Raw genomic sequence first — 18,123 nt, forward strand, 5'->3', positions numbered from 1 at the left:
ATTTGATAAAAAGGAAAATCGGGAAAAAGAAGGCAAAAAAAAAAAGAGAGGGCTTTTTTTTTTATTCTTTTTTTTATACCACAACCGATGATTTCATTCTACGACGATCGGGAGAATGATTTTTCTTGCGTATACTATATCTGAAAGAAAGGTTTAAATTTTCAAGTAAAAATAATGATAATTAAATAAATAACACAGGATATCTTTATTGATAACAAAAAAAAAAAAAACAATAAGGATAACTAATAGATCTACAATTATCATTAATCATCACGCCATGCAATATAAACTTCATCCGTTCTAAATCGTTGTGTACATGTACTCTTTTCCAGAGGTGTAGTAAATCCAGTTCGATAAGCTAGTAATCCTGCATGGGCAATCATGATTCCATTATCAATACAAAATCTATAAGATATAATGATAATAATGTTAATATGAAATTAAATAATAATAATAATAATAATATTAGATATTTACCGTTCATCAGTAGCACAAGTAACAGCATTTCTTTGTGCAGACATTTGTTCCATCATTTCTTGTAAACGCACATTACCTAAAAATAAAAAAAGTATATATATATATAATGTCTAAAACACGCGTGAATACCATCTCTTTTCTACTTACATCCAACACCGCCAACCAATAAAACTTCATTTGACTCCACATGTGCCATTGCCCTTTCAGTGATTTCCACTAACATCGCAAACAATGTTTCTTGTAATGAATAACATAAATCTTCAGGTGTCACCTCACCACTTGGTATTTTTTCCTTTGCCAATGTTTCGATATAAGATAAGATCCCTGAAAATGATACATCCATGCCTTTAACTGTATATGGTAACTGAATAAATTTGGAGCCTCTAGATATATAAAAATTAATAATCAAATATTAGATCTCTCTCTCTTTTTTTTTTTTTTTCCTACACTTACTTTTTGGCACATTGTTCAATATTATAACCAGGATTAGGATCATTGGATAAATTCAATATACGAGCAAATCGATCAAGACAATTTCCAATGGCAATATCCAACGTTTCACCAAAGATGCGATACCGATTTTGAGAATAAGCGATCACTTGAGTATTTCCTCCACTAACATATAATACAACTGGATTACTTGCTTTTGTCACTTGTCGACCCATTTCAATATCTATCAAAAAGAAAAAGAATTAAAAAAAAAAGGTTGCTTAATGCTGTGTTAGAATATAAAAAGAACTTTTGAGTACTTACGTCCAATACAATGGTTGACACCTACCAGAGGTTTGTTCCATAATAATGATAAAGTACGCGCTACAACAGCCACAGAGGTGAGTGGAGCTCCCATACCAGGTCCTAAATAGAAGCATATGAAATTAGGCGACCAAAATTGTATCAAGATCTATGTATAAGTATATATAGAGAGAGAGAGACAAACTAATGCTCTTTTTTCTTTGATTTACCTTTTGTAAAGCAAATAACGTCAATATCGGCTGGTGTCATATTAGCATCCTTTAAAGCTTGTTGTAATACTCTGAGTATACATTCACGATGATGTTCTGCGGTTTCTCTTGGTAAAAAGCCTTGACCAGGAGGAGTGATGTAAGTGTCACGGACATTGGCCAATATATCAACATTATCATTGTCATGTCGTATAATCCCTACGCCAAGTTTGTTTGCTGAACCTTCAAATCCAAGCGCAACCACCATAATATAATATATAAGTATGAATCGAAGAAGAAGAAGAAAAAAAAAAAAAAAGAAAAAAGAAAAAACAGGAAAGAGTGACAATTGATTCCAAGCAAAGAAAAAAAAACAAAAAACAAAATCAATTTGATCCTCCGCGAGGTAACGGTTACTTCGATCTGAAGAAATTATAGTGATGTTGAATGAATTGTTTTGTTTATTATGAAAAGATATTGAAGATAAAAAATAAATGTAAAAGGAAGATAAACTAAATAGTAAAGAAAGACATAAGTTTGTGTAAATCTACATGACGATACGATGATCTATTCAAGTATCTATCGACAGCCGTTCTATATGTAATAAGAGAAGAATGATGTTTGTTGATAAAAGAGGATATTTGCACTATAAAAAAAATTATCCATCAATAACTATGAAATATTTATATTTGTTCTTGAACTTACCACTATGAGGAGATTTCATATATTGTTTTCGTATCAGTTCTGGATCAAAAGAGTGAGAATAGAATAATAGTTGTGTGTATAATTGTTTATCCGTGTACTATATATAAAAAACAAGATATTCAGTTTTTCTATCTCTTCCATGTCCTTCATATGATTTTTTTTTGTCTTATCTATTTTTTACCTCTCGAATCATGGCACCTTGACAACCATCTGCAGAGCACCTTCGCCCAAAGACAGACATCATTCTTGTCCGGTTAAAACATGTGTCATCATCACATATCAGCCATCCTTCATAATATTGACGGATATACTTTCGAATTGCCATAGTCAATTGGGTATGCACACTAGGAGTAGGTAGTACATGGTGACATTGTATACATGATAATCCATATTCCATTGTATCCCCATCGACTAATCTACCAATTCCATCAAAATTTGTTATTTCTTGACATTGTTGGCATCGTAATTGTAGTCGATCACATTCTTTGAATCGTTCTTCATCACTGATTTGAGAGTCTAATGTAACATAAGCATCCCCGTCAGCACCTGATGACATGGACACATGTGTAAATTTGCTTCCATCCAATCCTAGTAAATTCAAAAAAAAAAAAAGGAATCAGTTAAATATATGACTTTTCATTGATTATTTTTTTTTTTTAGCTTTACCGAGACATTCAGCTAATTGAGCTGCATCAGTGCCATTAATAGGGGAACATAGACGGGCAATGGGAGGATGAACTTGTTGATTCAGGTACCATTCAATATCTAAGTAATCAAAACAAGACCATATTATGAAATCAGTTCCAGATTTATCTTTTTTTTCTTTTATTTTTGCATTCTTACCAAGTTGCTTGTCACCATTCTTCACGTCATTCGGATGGAAAGCACGTTCTGCAAAACCTTTTGATCCACTAGGAAGATTCTCCACATGGCATATGACGTAAGGTACAGTATCACCGGCATTGACTGATAAACCTGCTTGACGCATGCGTAAGGCGACTTGGACGTGAGGTTGACTTTTACTATCAGCATATTCTTCTGGACTTTTCGTTAATTGCTAACAAAAAAAAAAAGTAAGAAAGTAGTTGGATTAATGAATAAACATGAAAGAAAACTAACTTTTTTTCAACTTTTTTTTTTATTTACCTTGTTGATGATAAACTTTTCCAAAGACATTTCACCATTTCGAATTTGTTCTCCAACTTGTCGTAAATATTCATGGATTTGTTCCACTACTTCTTCCCGGTCCAGTTTTGACAGAATAAACGATAATACACAACTATATATAAAAGGTTAGCCATCATTACTTATCAATCAAGTTACACAACTTACTTTGACACATCATGTGAAAGGTCGCACCAATCTCTACGTACCAAATCAAGACCTTTGGTTTCTACAGTTTCCACCAGTTCACCATTTGATTTTTCTTCTACTAAGAGAGCAGCGTATTTTTTCTTCTTGAGTAGTAACATATGTTTAAAGAAACCATCAATATCAATTTCTAGCAAGTTGTAAAGTTCATTGACTCGTTTCTTGAGCAAATTTCCCATTTCCTTGACCTTGGCCAATTCGCTTTCATTGGTATAAACCATAATAGAATCCGTATCACCATAGATAACATTGAGATCCATACTGCCTGCCAAATTCACCGTGTTTTGTAAAATTTCTCGCCCTTTGTGAGTAATCAACATGGCTAAAGGTTTAGCATAAAATCTTGAATGAGAAAATCCAAGACATCCGTACATACTATTGGCAGTCAATTTTAAACCCTTTTGTCGAATGTCCAGCTAAACGATTATTATTATTTTTATTTTTTTATTTTTTTTTTTAAAAAAAAGAAAGGGTCAGAATGTGTCATCTCTTCCATACAAATGCTTACCTGCATCATTTCAGCTTCAGTCAGTTTTGGATCCTTCATAAGTTTTTTAACCTGTCGTCGTCGCTCTACTAGAGCCTTGATCAATCTTGGAAGAACACCTTGAGTCATACTGGGATCAGGGATATCAGGTACCTTTTCTTCTGTCATGTCGTCCGGTTCATCATCCTATATCCCAAAACAATCATAATGATAAGTGATTATTTCGCATTCTTCCTCCACATGCATTACCTTGTTGTCAGTTCCTTCTCGTTGAACAGTAGTGAAGCAAATATTATATTCTTGAATAATGGATGGATATAAACTGTTGAAATCAAGGAGGACTACAAATTTATCATAGAAACCTTTCTTCGGTTCCAGCACCAGGCCACCACTATAAGCAGGTTTCCTTCGTCCTTTGGATTTCGTTTTTGTCTTTTCTGCGTCTATTGAAATATATATATATATAATCAATCTATTGATCTCTTTTCTATTCCTTTTGTTATCCCGTCCCCTCTTTTTTCTATTTTTCTTACTTTCATCACCATCGATTTCCAATGCTTCCACAGCAGCTTGAGATTTAAAGTTAAGTGATTTGTCAGGACAAATGTATTTTTGACGATGGAATTCATGAAGCAAAAGAAATTCATTCCGTTCCGCACGAGCACCTGTCATTGTTCTTGCCCTAAAGAGAATAATACGTTAAGTTAACATAGGGAATAAATTAAGATGTATTGTAATGAATCATTCAAAGATTTCTTTTTTTTTTATATATATTTTATATTACCACAAGTTACCAGCCAAGTTCGTCAACTGTTTTGTCAGAGGTAAGATTTGAAGTTTGAACATCAATGCAGAAGATAAAAAGGCGTCAAAGGAACAGTGTTTGACTAAATGGAGCAGATCAGTAGCATTGTTGTAATAACCAGCAAGTTTGTCGAATTCAATATCCTCACGATCAATTTTGAGTTGTGATTTGGCTAGATCACCTAATCGATACGACTTGCTTCGAATCAAATCCTTGGATGCCAAATAAGTATCACATATAAGTCGACCACACATAACCATACGTTCTTGATAGGTTGATTCCCGTGCTCCACCGGCGCCCGCTTGAAGTTTTGGCCAGCTATTAATACAATAATAATGAATAAGGTAACCTTCAGTCGCATTCCTTTTTTTTCTTTTCTTTTTTGAAACTTACTTTTTGCGTTTGAGTCGACCTAATTTGTGCCAATGTTGTGTATTAAGTGCTTTCATTCGATGAAGAAGAACATCCAAATCAAAACCAGAAAAATTATGACCAACAATCACATCTGGGTCACAAGAATGGATTCTTGCGATAAGATAATTGAGAAGAGAAGATTCGGTACGTTCAACTTGAATAGAAGAGTTGCTTTGTTTTCTTTCCTTCGTCACTGCATCCTGAAAACCTGGAGGAAATGGCGTATTGTTGAGTTGTCTTACTGCTGTGAAGCGTATCTTGGCTTGATCTTGAATTGGTGTAGGTTCATCGATTTTCACTGTCAATTAATAAAGGTAATGGTAATGATAATTAAAAAGATGTCTTATTTCGCTGACATTTGTCCTAGTTATCCTTATCTTCCTTACCTTGTTTGCATACGAGAGCACTAGCAGCGACAATTTCATTGGCATTCTTTTGTTTGTTCAAAATAGTGCGAAGACTAAGAGACATGACCACCAGTGGAGGGATAGTGTTTGGTGAATTTCCATCAGCATCACGAAGAGGATTGCATAGTTTCGGATCATTTACAGTATATTCGACTTTGCACCAGGTTTCCTATTTGAAAGTTCAAAAACAAAGCAAAGATGATGAAGATGAGAAAAGGCACCATGCTTCCTTTTTTTTTTTTTTTTTTTTTCCTTTGAATCACCTCTTACCTTGCTTGCACTGACTTTTGCGTCTTTAATTTTTAGCCAACAAGGACCCATAATATCACGTTTGATCAAAAAATGTTCTAATGGACCAGTTTGAATACCAAAAGTATGACTAAAAGTGTTTCCACTGAGGTTTTCAGGTAATGCTGGTTCTAATAAGGACGATAAAGAATAAAAGAAAGTGAGATACTGAAATAAATTTAAATACAATCATTTGCATTGATAACTTACCACTGTAACTGTAGACCATTTTAAGATATTCAGCTTCTTGGGGTACGCCAGGAATTTCGAATGCGTATTTTCTGGTAGTTGCTTTTGATGCCCATTTCTTGATTCGAGTCTTTGTACAAATATCGGAAAGTTCGCCATATACATCTTCTAATCCGACTTCTTGGCCTAGTATAACACCACACAAAGGAAGGTAAATCAGAACAAGTATTCAAAACTTAATCATATTCTTTATCGTAACGATCACTTACCATCCAATGTCTGTGCTCGTGGAAGTATAAATATATTGCGTTCAATATTGTGAATAGCTACACAACAACTGATATAATTGTTGGAACTTTTGTTGAGAACCTTCAAATAACAATTTAAAAAGAAAAAAAAAAAGTGGGTATGTTAACTGAATATTCCATATAAAACTTCCTACACATCTTCGTTGACTTACTTTTCCAAATAAATATACAGAACCCTTATCTCGGTGTTCATAAGCATCATACCACCAAAAATGAAGACTCTTGTCGTCCTCTTGTAATGTCATTGCTGTAGATTCCTCCTTCAAAGTTATTGTATCCATAACATCGCTGGTCATTTTTGCTTCGGCTGCTTCCCAACCTTGTAAATCAGGATCTCTTGTTTCTTCCTTCTTGATATGGACTTTTGGAGCTGTTGTCAATATTGGTTCATCTTGTTCCATTTTGATTTCTACTTCCTTCTTCTTCATAGTAGTTGAATTTAAATCAGCTTCAATGTCATCAAAATCCAGATCCATATCATCAAATCCATAATCAGCATCATCCTCAACGTTGTGATCATTGTTGTGAGTATGATTGTCAGAAGTAACTTCAGCAGTTTCATGGTCGCTATTGATTTGAGTGTTGTTGACGTGATCGTTGACAGTACGTTGTCGTTGTTGTTGTTGTTGTTGTTGTTGTTGTGCTGTTAGCGGTTGTGGTGTTGGAGGTGCAAAACGTTGTCGAGAGGGAAGAGGCGTATTAAGTGCCGTCATTCGCTGAGATCTTTCAATTTTGCGAGATTTTCTTGATACTGAGGAAGCTGTATCTTCTGGAGAAGGTCCTAGATTAGATAATAAATTGGCCATAAAATCGTCATCTTCTGTAATAGACTATCATAATATAAAGATAGTCAATATAACTTTCTAAATAGCATCAATAGATAAAACATTTTTTTTACCGTGTTGGGCTTGGTAGAAGTAGTTTCCAATTTGGTAGACTTTTGGAAAAATTTGTTGAGCATTTGCGAATGACTTGGTAAAGGACTATCGACTTTTTTGTTTTTTTGTTGTTGCTTAGTACTTTTGGACTTGCGTTTGCGTTTTCCTACACATGTAATAAATATTAGTTGGTTAGTTTTATTAATATAATCTTTTTTTATTTATTTATTTTACCAGTATCAGCATCCCCGTCATACTCATCTTCTGAGAATATTTGATCATTGCGACCATCGTCAATATAACCAGCATTATCGTCGTCTTCCACAAACTTATCGTCATCCTGTCGAGCAATATATTCTTCTTCATCTACTTCTTCGTAAAGATCATCAACCACTTTATTCTAAATATTGATTATAAAATGAAAGTTAGTACTCTTGTTCCTTATTATTTTTCGTTTTATGAACTTACATCGTATAAGGCACTACGAGATCGGTTTCGTCTTGCGTCCTTTAACATTTGAAACTTGTCAACCTTTTCAGTACCTTTGACAAGACGTTTTCTTGTACGTCCTGAGGTGGGAGAGGACATTCTATAATTGATATATTGTTATAAAATAGATAAAACAAGAAAGAAAGAAAAAAGGGGGAAAAAAAGGCGACTCGACGCGGTTTTTTTTTTTTTTTTAAGTCTCGCGATTTTTTTTTAATAAGAATTGGTCAAATGCGGTCATTCAAAAGTTCAATGAGGAATGATGCTTCAGGCAAATCCTTATTCTTCAATTCTTTTTTTACTTTTAGATCCATTGATGTGTGGTATCTTGTTCTCTTTGTCTTCTGATCACCATCCCCATGATCAAACAGTATGGAATACTTTAGAAGATTTAAATAGAAAACGAGGTTGGTACTCACTACATAACATAAAAAAAAAGTTACTCTATGATCTTTTTTTTTTAACTTTTTTTTTTTTGACAACATAGGACCTGATTCACAGCAATTACGACAAATTGACTGCCAATCATACACATTACGTTTCTTTTCATCAGTACTACATTTACGAGGACCTGATACTATATCGCAACCTCTTTATAACTCGGTTACTGGAGATATTTTGTGCTGGAACGGTGAAGTGTTCAATGGTCTTGACGTAGGAAGAGAATCAATCGATGTCACCTTATTCTGACTTTTTATTTTTAATGTTTTTATAGGTTCCCTTTGGCGTGAATGATACTCAAGTGGTGATGGAAAACCTACAAAAATGTGATTTGGCTTCTAGTGAACAAGATGCTCAAACCATTGTCTTATCAACCATCTCAAAGATCGAAGGTCCTTTTGCCTTTGTCTTTTGGCATGTAAGTTTAAGTGTTTATATATATAAAAAAAACAAACTCATTTTCTCTATCAATTACTTTAGGCACGATACAGTACGTTATGGTTTTCTCGTGATTGCCTTGGTCGCCGTTCATTATTATGGAATCGATCTGCAAATGGACCATTTATGTTGAGTTCCGTTGGACTGAATAATCAGGATGGATCATCATCATGGGAAGAAGTGCCTGCGAATGGGATTTATGTTCTGAAGCTCGATAATTTAATGAATGGTGCTCTGTTTGATCCTGTTTTGATCCCTTGGAAACATGTCGATGAACAACAGACTGCTGGTGAAAATGATTTAGTAAGAAAAAAAAAAAGGCATTAGAAAGAAAGATGAATCTAAAACTGGTTACTATGTTTCTAACATAATTGTATGATAGATATTACCTTTCCCAAGATTAAACAACCAGTTACCAACTGAAGAACAATTAGCAATGTCCAACACAAATAATGATGATGAAATGCCGCTTGTCTTCGATGATATGGAAAATGCTATTCAAGGATTCACAAATATACTTGGTGAAGCTGTGAAACGAAGGGTAGCTGATGTCCCTTATTTGCAGTAAGTGAGGAAAAAGATAGCAAACATCCAACATATTTGATCATACTTTTATCTCTTTCACATCCTTTTTTTTTTTTTTTTTTTTTGTAGGTCGTCAAAATCATCTCCTAGAATAGCAATTCTCTTCTCTGGAGGATTGGATTGTATTTGTTTGGCTGCCTTGGCTCACCAACACTTACCTATCACTGAATCGATCGATTTGTTGAATGTTGCGTTTGAAAATCCAAGATCCGAAATGGCTAGACAGCAACAACAACAACAACAACAGCAATCACTGAAAAAAACAAATAAGAAGAAACCATTGGTTATAGCAGATGATGTCAAAGAATCTACAAGATCTATGTATGATACCCCAGACCGCCTCACTGGGAAGGCAGGTGTGAAGGAATTAAGGTAAATAAGGAAAAGTATACAGATATCTATATTTATTTATTCTTTTTTATTTCAATTTATTTTGGATAAATTAGATTGATGGCACCTGATCGTACCTGGAATTTTGTTGAAATCAACGTTCCGTTTGAAGAAGCTATGGCGCACAAACAAAGAATTATAGACTTAATGTATCCTTTGGATACGGTGATGGATCTGGTAAATAAGAACAACAAAACACGAAGATATCTGATGCATGAATGTAAAATAATGACCAATGTCTTTCTTTTTTATTTTTATTATTATTATTATTATCATTATTTTAGAGTATTGCTATGGCTCTGTGGTTCGCATCTCGGGGCGAAGGTAAGATAAAACGAAGTAAAGAAAAGTTAATCCTCTCTCTTAATAATGTAATTCTTGGTTTCTTTATTAGGATATATTGATGGTGAGGTAAGGCAGAAGTGTTTTATATGGGAAAATGTTGGAAAACAAGATAGACAGAGTTAGTGATTTATATTATTATTTTTTATGCATACACGTATTTTGTAGAAATATACTAGTGATTCTAGAGTCTTAATATCTGGATTGGGTGCTGATGAACAACTTGGAGGTTATTCTCGACATCGTGATGCATACAAACGTGGTAGCTGGGAAGAATTGATCAAAGAGGTAAAGATAAGAGATCCATGATAGCATTAAATTCATTAATGCTATAGTGTTGGACTGCTTTTATTTATTTATTTTTTTTTGATTCGATGTATAGACGCAAATTGATGTGGATAGAATATCAACCCGAAATCTTGGACGCGATGATAGAATCATGTCTGATCATGGTAAAGAAGTGCGATTCCCTTTCCTTGATACTGATGTGGTCCGATTGTTATGCAAGTTACCCATACATCTCAAGATGGATATGCGATACGAACGTGGTATTGGCGAGAAATTACTATTGCGACATATTGCTCGACGACTGAAACTTCCTCTTGCTAGTCGAAATTGGAAAAGAGCTATTCAATTTGGGGCAAAGACAGCCAAGATGACAGGGGAATCCAGATCACAAAGAGGACAACATAAACTAGAATAGCATAGATGTAGTATAGATACAGAAGAGTCCAAATGTACATAGTTGACTTGTATTATCTCAATAAAATAAAATAAAGATGATTGTATGGGAAATATACTTCTCAGGTTGATTGAGATAATAGTAATACTTATTTTTTTTGGGAAGTGCCACGTCTGGATCAAGTGGAAGGTTGTATTATACATGATCACTTGACTTCTATGATTTACCTGATGGCCAATATAAACATCTATAGAAAACACTTGATATTTTTTTTTTTAAAAAAAAAAAAAACGATTCTAGGATAGAAATTAGGCCTTTATTCATATAATATACAATAATAAGATCTAAATTTAACTGGATGAATTTGGGTATCGTAAGAGGGGTGTAATAGCATTGAAGTATTCAGGAGTAACATATTGTTTGATTTCGGATTCTAAAAGCCAAGCAAAATCAACGATTTCATGATCATCAGGTTGACATTGACCAGATATCCAGTCAGAACGTATAAATTGAACCTAGATTTGAATAATTATAGTAAAAAAAAAAAAAAAAAAAAAAAAAAAAAAAAAAAAAAAAAAAGATCAGTTTCTATCTATAATAAATCATTTTTTTCTTTACCTTTGCTCCAATATAATTCCTTTTGTGTTTGGCAATAAAAGCATCAGGGAACTTGTATTGATAATAAAAGGACGAAGTAGTTTCTACAGGGTTGACCTTGAGATGTTGTCCACATTCTTCTTCTAACTCTCGAAGAGCTCCTTGAAGTACTGTTTCTCCAGGATCAATACCACCTTGAGGTAATTGCCACGCATGGTGTTCTCTATCTTTTTTGACTAACATATAGAGAGATGAAGTGGGATGGCGTGTCAAAGAATGTACATCGTCATTCTTATTCTTTGTATTTATCGAAGAAATGGCAGGACGGCGAACCATGATACTTGCCACTGATCTATATAACTTTTGCGGTGAAGTCATTTGTACGAAGAAAAAGAGAAAAAAAAGGCCAGCAAGAAATGACAGAAAAATAGAATTAAAACTCCTCTTTTTTTTTTTTTTCCTCAAAATTCAAAATTTTCGTATGGTTTTTAGAACATTTTATTCCAGAGTGATATGATCAACTCGACGATAAAGGGTAGCGAATTAGTTTCTCAAGATCCAAGTCAACTTTTTACACAATTTAATCCAACTCTATATTTTGATCAACCTCAACTCGTCACTGATCTGTCTTTAGCAACTGATGTTGATACTACAGCGTCATGGTATACGATTATAGAGCAATTAGTTCCTTCTGATCGAACTACTTTTTGGGAAACCATTGTAAGTGTATATATTTATATATATATAAAGGAAGATCTAAAAATATAAACTATATAAAAAACAAGGCGTAGTATTGAAATAAACTAAATAACTATTTCATATATTTCTATCACTTTACCAATAGAGAAGATGGACAGCTGAACCTCAATTTGTCATACCACCTATCGAAAAAGCAAATATCATATCAACCACCACCAATGATACTAATCATACTGAAGATAATCAAGACAATTTGATAGCTTTTGAAACTGTGGTACGACAATTGATTCCAAAACGCAAATCCAAAGATACGATATTATCAGAAACTATTCGATACTATGAATATACTACAAAAGGTAATAAATAAAGTAGAAAAAATAAAAAAAGGTAAAATAACTAAACTATTTTTATAACTCATAGGCTCAGTATATGAAGGAAGGGTGATCTATGAACCGAGTATGACAAAACCGACAGATATATTACCATTTTACTATCCCAAAGTATAATCACAAAAAATAAAAAATAAAAAGATGATTCATTTTAATAATAATATTAAAAAATACTTATTAATTATATAGGTACGAGCATATAGTTTTACTTATACTTCATCAAACATTGATGGTGACAGGTAAAAAAAAAAAAAAAAAAAAGAGATCGGCAGTAAAGGGATGATTTTCATGGGTGCCTGAGGGATAATCAATCTATTTTTAGTAGTGGTATCCTCCGACTTCAAATCTTACCGATGCAACTCCGGGACGATCCTAAGATAACCGATCTCAAAATGGTAAAATAAGATGATGTCGTTTAGAAATAGATAGTGTAACCTTTTTTCTGTATATCTTTTTTTAGCAAAAGGCCTTACAGGATATTATTCACAAACTCTTCAAATGGTGTATTCAAGCACGGATTGGATATAAGAAAAAAGCTCATCATGATAGTTTGGTATCCAAAGATATATATGTCAATAAATATCAAGAAATCAAGACTAGATATGCCGATGTACTGGTCAGGTAACAGAGAAAAAAAGATAAGAAAAAAAAATAATGATATGTCTAGAACATTATATTTTATAGAGCTTGGACTGAAAAGACCGATCCCAAGAAATTTGTTTATGAAGATATTGCTATTGCAAGTTATTTGATATGCTTATGGTTAGAAGAAGAGAAAAAAACAAAACGGTAATAATAGAGTATGATTTTAATTCCTACGATGATGATTTAGTTTCCTTTTCTTTTATTTTATTATATAGTAAACCAAACTTTGTGGACCTTGGATGTGGAAACGGCTTATTGACATACTTATTAACGAGTGAAGGTTATGATGGATATGGAGTCGATATGGCCAATCGTAGGATATGGGAGAAGTTATCTGATGGAAAACCTGATATGTTGAAAGGTAAGAAATATTAAAAATAGTAATAAAAAAGAATCACTTAACATAATTTGTATACGATTATAGTGGAAGCATTATATCCAGCAACGGTAACATATGAAGCAGATTGGATTATTGGGAATCATGCAGATGAATTAGTACCATGGTAACGTAACAAAGAAAACGAAATAAAACAATGAACAAAAAAAAAAAAGAATTTAATTTGTTCTTTCTATAATAGGATACCAATCATCAGTACGAAATCTGGAAATCATTGCAAGTAAGTCATCCCCCACCCCTTTTTCGTTTTATCAGGAGTATTGATTGATTGATAAAAAAAAAACAACGTGATTTATAGATTTCTTGTGATTCCGTGTTGTATGTATGGATTAGATGGTAGTCGAAAGCTGTCGCTGATGAATGAACCAGGGGGAAAATATCGAGCATATACGAATTATATCAAGTCAATAGCAAATCAATGTGGATTCCATTGTGAAGAAGATTACCTAAGGATACCCAGTACCAAGAATATTGCTCTGATTGGACGACAACGACTACATATGGTGAATCCAAAAGATCTTGAAGCCATTCAAGCACCGGGTATTGGATTCACTCTACGAAGAACTGACCGCGAAAAGGAGGAGTTACGACGATTGGACAGTAAACGGGCTAAAATAGTTCCTAATTAGTTGGTTAGGCTTTTGAGATAATGATGGGTCTTGACTTCTCCATATAGATTTTTTTTTTTTGGTACCTTTGATATTTTTATAATAAAACAGTCCCTTTATTTTTTTTTGATTCTCCTTTTTGATTGTTTTTAAAACATTTCCAATCCTATTTTTTTCAATTTCTTTCTTTTTCTTTCTCCTTCACTTTTTATATATATATATATTTTTTTCCTTCCTTTCCTTTATTTACAATGAAGTGTCACCTTTTGATACTATTTGCTGCTGTGATCTTACTTCAAATATCTACTGTTCAGTCTGATGCTCTTTCTGATCTTATAGGTGGTGGTTCTTCTGCTAGTAGTGGAGGAGGAAACAACAATCCTGCTGCTGGCTCAAGTGATCCTACTCCTTCTGCTTCTTCAGGGGGTCGAGACTCTTCTTCTTCTGCTCCAACTCCAACTTCTTCTGATACAGTACCAAGCTCAAGTGCACCTGTACCTTCTTCAGAATCTTCCATTCCTTCTTCTTCAGCTCCTCCACCTTCGTCATCATCAGCTCCACCGCCTTCTTCTTCTTCAGCTCCTCCACCTTCTTCTTCTTCAGCTCCTCCTCCTTCTTCTTCTTCAGCTCCTTCTTCTTCTTCGTCTCCAACACCCACTTCTTCTTCTCGCTCACATTCTAAATCCTCTTCAGCTTCCAACACTTCTTCCTCCTCAAGTGATACATCCTCTCCTACAGCTACTCCTTCCAACAGCAGTGATGATAATAACACAACAGGTACTATTGCAGGTGCTGTCGTCGGCGGAGTTGGTAAGTGATTTTTTTTTCTATTCATTTTTTTCTTTTTTTCTACCTTACACACTAAAAATTAATTACTTTTTTTTGCATCTATTCCATATTAGTGGGATTGGCTCTTATTGGTGGTCTCTTGACATGGTTGAATCGTCGTGGTGGCTGTGCCAGTCGACGTAACAAACGTACAAATAACGATTTTGAAGATTTTGGTTTGGCAGAAACAGATTTTCCTCATCATCGATCACCTGCTATGGCTGCTGCTGCTACGCTTGGAGCCTCTTCTGTCGCCACTAGCAACAAATCACCTACTATTCCAAGAATGAATGAAGCTACTACTGGATATTATAATGCTGCACCTGGTGGTATGGTTCCTCCTCCTGGTGATTACGATAGTGGACGTCATTATGCACCTTATCAACCTCAATTGGATGATTATGCCATGCAACAACAACAACAACAGCAACAAGGTTACTATTATCCTCAACATCCTGATCAAGGTCAAGGTTATTATGATGATCAATATTATTATGATAATCAACATATGGCTGCGGCCGGACATGAATATGATCCATCTCAAATACAACAGCAACAGCAACAACCACCTCAACAACCTCAACAAGTCTTCTCACCAACCGATCATCACAAACCTGATCAAGTGGATAAACCAAATGAACGATACTAATTGGACCAGCATCATTATTACATCATTTTGCTCTGCATTTTTATGTTATACTTATATCCTGGGATGATGATAAATCAAATTTGGATTCTTCTCATTCATCTCAATTTTTGTATCATTCTTTTTTTTTATGTCATTCATCATTTTTATTGTTTTTTATTTTTATTATTTTATTTTAGTTTTATTCTCTTCATTCAAGATTGTTGATCAACCTCTTCCTTTTTTTTTTTTTTACTTCACTATTGTTATCTCTTTGCCCCTTATTTACTTTATTATTCTTTGTTGCCATTTTGTAGAGACTCTTTAGTAACACTCCTCTCATTTTTCTCCTCCTCCCTTGTACCATTAGAATATTTATCTATCCTTAGTGCTATCCATTCTTACCTTTACATCTTTAGCAATAAAAAAAATCTATTGTACTGATTCATACTCATTATTTATATCACACATAGAATTACAATAAATAAAAAAAAAAAAAAAGAAGAAACTATTGTAGACTATAAATGGGCTTCGTCCGTTTTGTTCGCGTTTATAAAAATGGTAGCCTTTGATTACATTATCCAATCATCCAGCTCGCAGTATCTATATCACATATACATATACAAAATATATATCATCAATATCATTTATTGATTTTGTTTATCGGTAAAAAAAAAAAAGTTGTAAAAATACAAAAGTGTAAGCTTCAAAAACGGGACTAATACTACAACAATAATAAATGAAGAGAATAGAACTAAAAAAAGGAGAGAAATATAGACTAAAAATAAAATGACGCTACACATGAGATTAAAAAAAAAAAAGTAACTAGAGGATAAAAGGTACATTGGCATAACGTGGAGTGCGATAGATTTGTCCCAAGACCTCGTGTATATGTTCTTCATACCATTGCTGTTCAGTGACCTTCATAGCCCATTCGCTTTTCAAGGATGTATGACCAAATTGTTTCTTGCATAACCAAAGGATGGGCCACGCAATAATCCATAGACAAGTGATGAAGAAGAAGAATCGGACGGCTTTGTGATCTGACATTCTTGATAAAGTGGAATTGGTTTTGATAGTGACTTTGTAATTCTTCATTTCATACGAGATATCCACACTATGATAGTATCCATATGCACGAATCGCCGATGTGAATGCTAAATAAATAAAATAAATAAAAAAAAAGGTTAATCCGTCTATCCATCATCAAGATCTTTTTTTTTTTGAAAGAAACAATTGTACCTCGAGTAAGTTGAGCATAATCCCAATCAATCACCTTGGTTAATCGTAATTCCTTGAGGTTATTTGATTCATGAACATAATCATCACATAATTCACGTACAGTTTTAACTTGGCCAGTTTTTGGATCAGGTAATACATAGAGACCACGACATTCTGGAGAGACCATGTTGCTACAATCAATATCAAATTGGAAGTCATCCACTCGTTTCGTCACAGGTTCTCGTTCTTCACGCCAATTCCCTTCTTCATCACGAGTGTTTCTAGTTCGATAATAAGTTTCTTCATGATATCCTATTTGAATAATAATAATAATAATAAAAAAATAATCAGTCAAATCTCAAGAAAAGATAAAAAAAAAAAAAAAAAAAGACGGTGGTACCATGAAATTTGACTTTCATTTCTGGAGCATTATTGTGTTGATGTAAAAATTGTGCCAAGGCTTCACCATCATTGTTCAAGTGGATGTCCCGAGAAAGAATACCAGAAGATTGGATTTCATACTTGGCACGGTACACAGAATAATTTGGAGGAGGAGGACGGCCTTGGAAAGGATCTCGAAGTAAAGGTTGACTATGTTGGTCTTGATATTGCTCTTCATCAAGGTATGGATCGTCATAATCGCCAGTTGTAAGGATAGACCTGGATATAGTATCTGTTGGGATATTGTTGTTAGAAGGTGATGGTAAAGGAAAGGAAGAAGACGTATCTGCTGGAACTGTGGATGATGATGGTGAAGACGGATTAAAAGAAGGAATCGAGTCATCGCGGATAAACCCTTCAAATTCAGGTTTGTTTGCCGGAGGAACACTGAAAGGCATTGTAGAATCCATACTTTGTATGGCCTCATTATAACCAGGTGGGGAAGGCATATCAGAATTACTGGTGACTTCCTCTATTGAAGGTGCTGAAGGTGTTGCTGCTGATGCCTGTGACGAAGAAGGAAATGGGCAAGTGGATGGAGGACTTGTGTAGGAGTAATAATAATCATGCTGTTTTTTCGACATGGGTCATGTAAAGGAAACTTTTAAAGAAAAGGAAATTGGACAAGAAAAGAGGGAAAAAAAAGAAGATCTCTTGGCTTTCGAGTTTCGATTTCCGACTACGAACTTTTTGTTGAACAAACATTTGGTTAAGCATGACCATATTGCTGAGTCCATCCATTACAGTTCTACTCTACTTTCCTGACGATATATATCATAACTTATACTAAAGTAATAAAAACGATCTATCCCATATCTTGTGTTTTTCTTTTTCATAATTACTGTTATTGTTAATGATGAATGAATATAAGGAAAAAAAAAAAAAAAGAATGATAATAAATCTTTATTCAATTTGTTCTCCTTGGTTGGTCCCTACTCGATTGGTCTTTTCAAACTCAATTTTCATTGGTGGACCTTATTTTTGAAAAGGATATAAAATCCAACCCAGTCTCTTTTTTTACCTTTCCTTCTACTTT

General features: G+C 33.9%; 7 protein-coding genes across 7 annotated transcripts; 3 read left to right on the plus strand and 4 right to left on the minus strand.

Moving 5' to 3' along the window:
• Positions 1–178: 178 nt before the first annotated feature.
• Positions 179–1,719, minus strand: BX664DRAFT_294972 (Gcp-like domain-containing protein). Its single transcript, XM_051542128.1, has 6 exons — positions 1,440–1,719; positions 1,231–1,332; positions 931–1,150; positions 625–860; positions 478–553; positions 179–405 (listed from the first exon to the last, which is right to left on the minus strand). Exons 1-6 carry the CDS (start codon positions 1,684–1,686, stop codon positions 264–266), a joined length of 1,023 nt encoding a protein of 340 aa, XP_051401758.1. The 5' UTR covers positions 1,687–1,719; the 3' UTR covers positions 179–263.
• Positions 1,720–1,855: 136 nt separating this feature from the next.
• Positions 1,856–7,924, minus strand: BX664DRAFT_329412 (DNA polymerase family B-domain-containing protein). Its single transcript, XM_051544778.1, has 20 exons — positions 7,739–7,924; positions 7,505–7,670; positions 7,291–7,436; positions 6,545–7,222; positions 6,354–6,453; positions 6,106–6,270; positions 5,878–6,026; positions 5,587–5,776; positions 5,180–5,498; positions 4,766–5,104; positions 4,515–4,663; positions 4,231–4,424; positions 4,003–4,167; positions 3,456–3,910; positions 3,270–3,402; positions 2,967–3,180; positions 2,790–2,888; positions 2,305–2,711; positions 2,124–2,220; positions 1,856–2,064 (listed from the first exon to the last, which is right to left on the minus strand). The coding sequence occupies exons 1-20, from the start codon at positions 7,856–7,858 to the stop codon at positions 1,931–1,933; spliced, it is 4,419 nt and encodes a 1,472-aa protein (XP_051401759.1). The 5' UTR covers positions 7,859–7,924; the 3' UTR covers positions 1,856–1,930.
• Positions 7,925–8,060: 136 nt separating this feature from the next.
• Positions 8,061–10,750, plus strand: BX664DRAFT_329414 (asparagine synthase-domain-containing protein). Its single transcript, XM_051544779.1, has 11 exons — positions 8,061–8,166; positions 8,247–8,413; positions 8,475–8,618; positions 8,681–8,941; positions 9,021–9,202; positions 9,293–9,595; positions 9,670–9,790; positions 9,898–9,937; positions 10,008–10,024; positions 10,124–10,243; positions 10,338–10,750. Exons 1-11 carry the CDS (start codon positions 8,076–8,078, stop codon positions 10,656–10,658), a joined length of 1,767 nt encoding a protein of 588 aa, XP_051401760.1. The 5' UTR covers positions 8,061–8,075; the 3' UTR covers positions 10,659–10,750.
• A 237-nt stretch (positions 10,751–10,987) lies between these two features.
• BX664DRAFT_313377 (NUDIX hydrolase domain-like protein) lies at positions 10,988–11,570 on the minus strand (the record flags this gene model as incomplete). Its single annotated transcript, XM_051542627.1, has 2 exons — positions 10,988–11,152; positions 11,256–11,570. 2 exons carry the CDS (start codon positions 11,568–11,570, stop codon positions 10,988–10,990), a joined length of 480 nt encoding a protein of 159 aa, XP_051401761.1.
• On the plus strand, positions 11,509–14,118 carry BX664DRAFT_104771 (uncharacterized protein). The gene is made up of 12 exons (XM_051539678.1): positions 11,509–11,614; positions 11,727–11,954; positions 12,079–12,289; positions 12,354–12,433; positions 12,512–12,561; positions 12,645–12,717; positions 12,783–12,943; positions 13,007–13,111; positions 13,183–13,328; positions 13,392–13,470; positions 13,546–13,584; positions 13,663–14,118. Exons 2-12 carry the CDS (start codon positions 11,748–11,750, stop codon positions 13,991–13,993), a joined length of 1,482 nt encoding a protein of 493 aa, XP_051401762.1. The 5' UTR covers positions 11,509–11,614; positions 11,727–11,747; the 3' UTR covers positions 13,994–14,118.
• A 1-nt stretch (position 14,119) lies between these two features.
• On the plus strand, positions 14,120–15,543 carry BX664DRAFT_104772 (uncharacterized protein). The gene is made up of 2 exons (XM_051539679.1): positions 14,120–14,782; positions 14,875–15,543. The coding sequence occupies exons 1-2, from the start codon at positions 14,224–14,226 to the stop codon at positions 15,447–15,449; spliced, it is 1,134 nt and encodes a 377-aa protein (XP_051401763.1). The 5' UTR covers positions 14,120–14,223; the 3' UTR covers positions 15,450–15,543.
• Positions 15,544–16,053: 510 nt separating this feature from the next.
• Positions 16,054–17,789, minus strand: BX664DRAFT_329424 (uncharacterized protein). The gene is made up of 3 exons (XM_051544780.1): positions 17,047–17,789; positions 16,668–16,958; positions 16,054–16,582 (listed from the first exon to the last, which is right to left on the minus strand). The coding sequence occupies exons 1-3, from the start codon at positions 17,669–17,671 to the stop codon at positions 16,251–16,253; spliced, it is 1,248 nt and encodes a 415-aa protein (XP_051401764.1). The 5' UTR covers positions 17,672–17,789; the 3' UTR covers positions 16,054–16,250.
• Positions 17,790–18,123: the final 334 nt, after the last annotated feature.

This window comes from Halteromyces radiatus, assembly GCF_025201355.1.
Source record: "Halteromyces radiatus strain CBS 162.75 chromosome Unknown BX664scaffold_3, whole genome shotgun sequence".
In the NCBI taxonomy this organism is placed as follows: domain Eukaryota; kingdom Fungi; phylum Mucoromycota; class Mucoromycetes; order Mucorales; family Cunninghamellaceae; genus Halteromyces; species Halteromyces radiatus.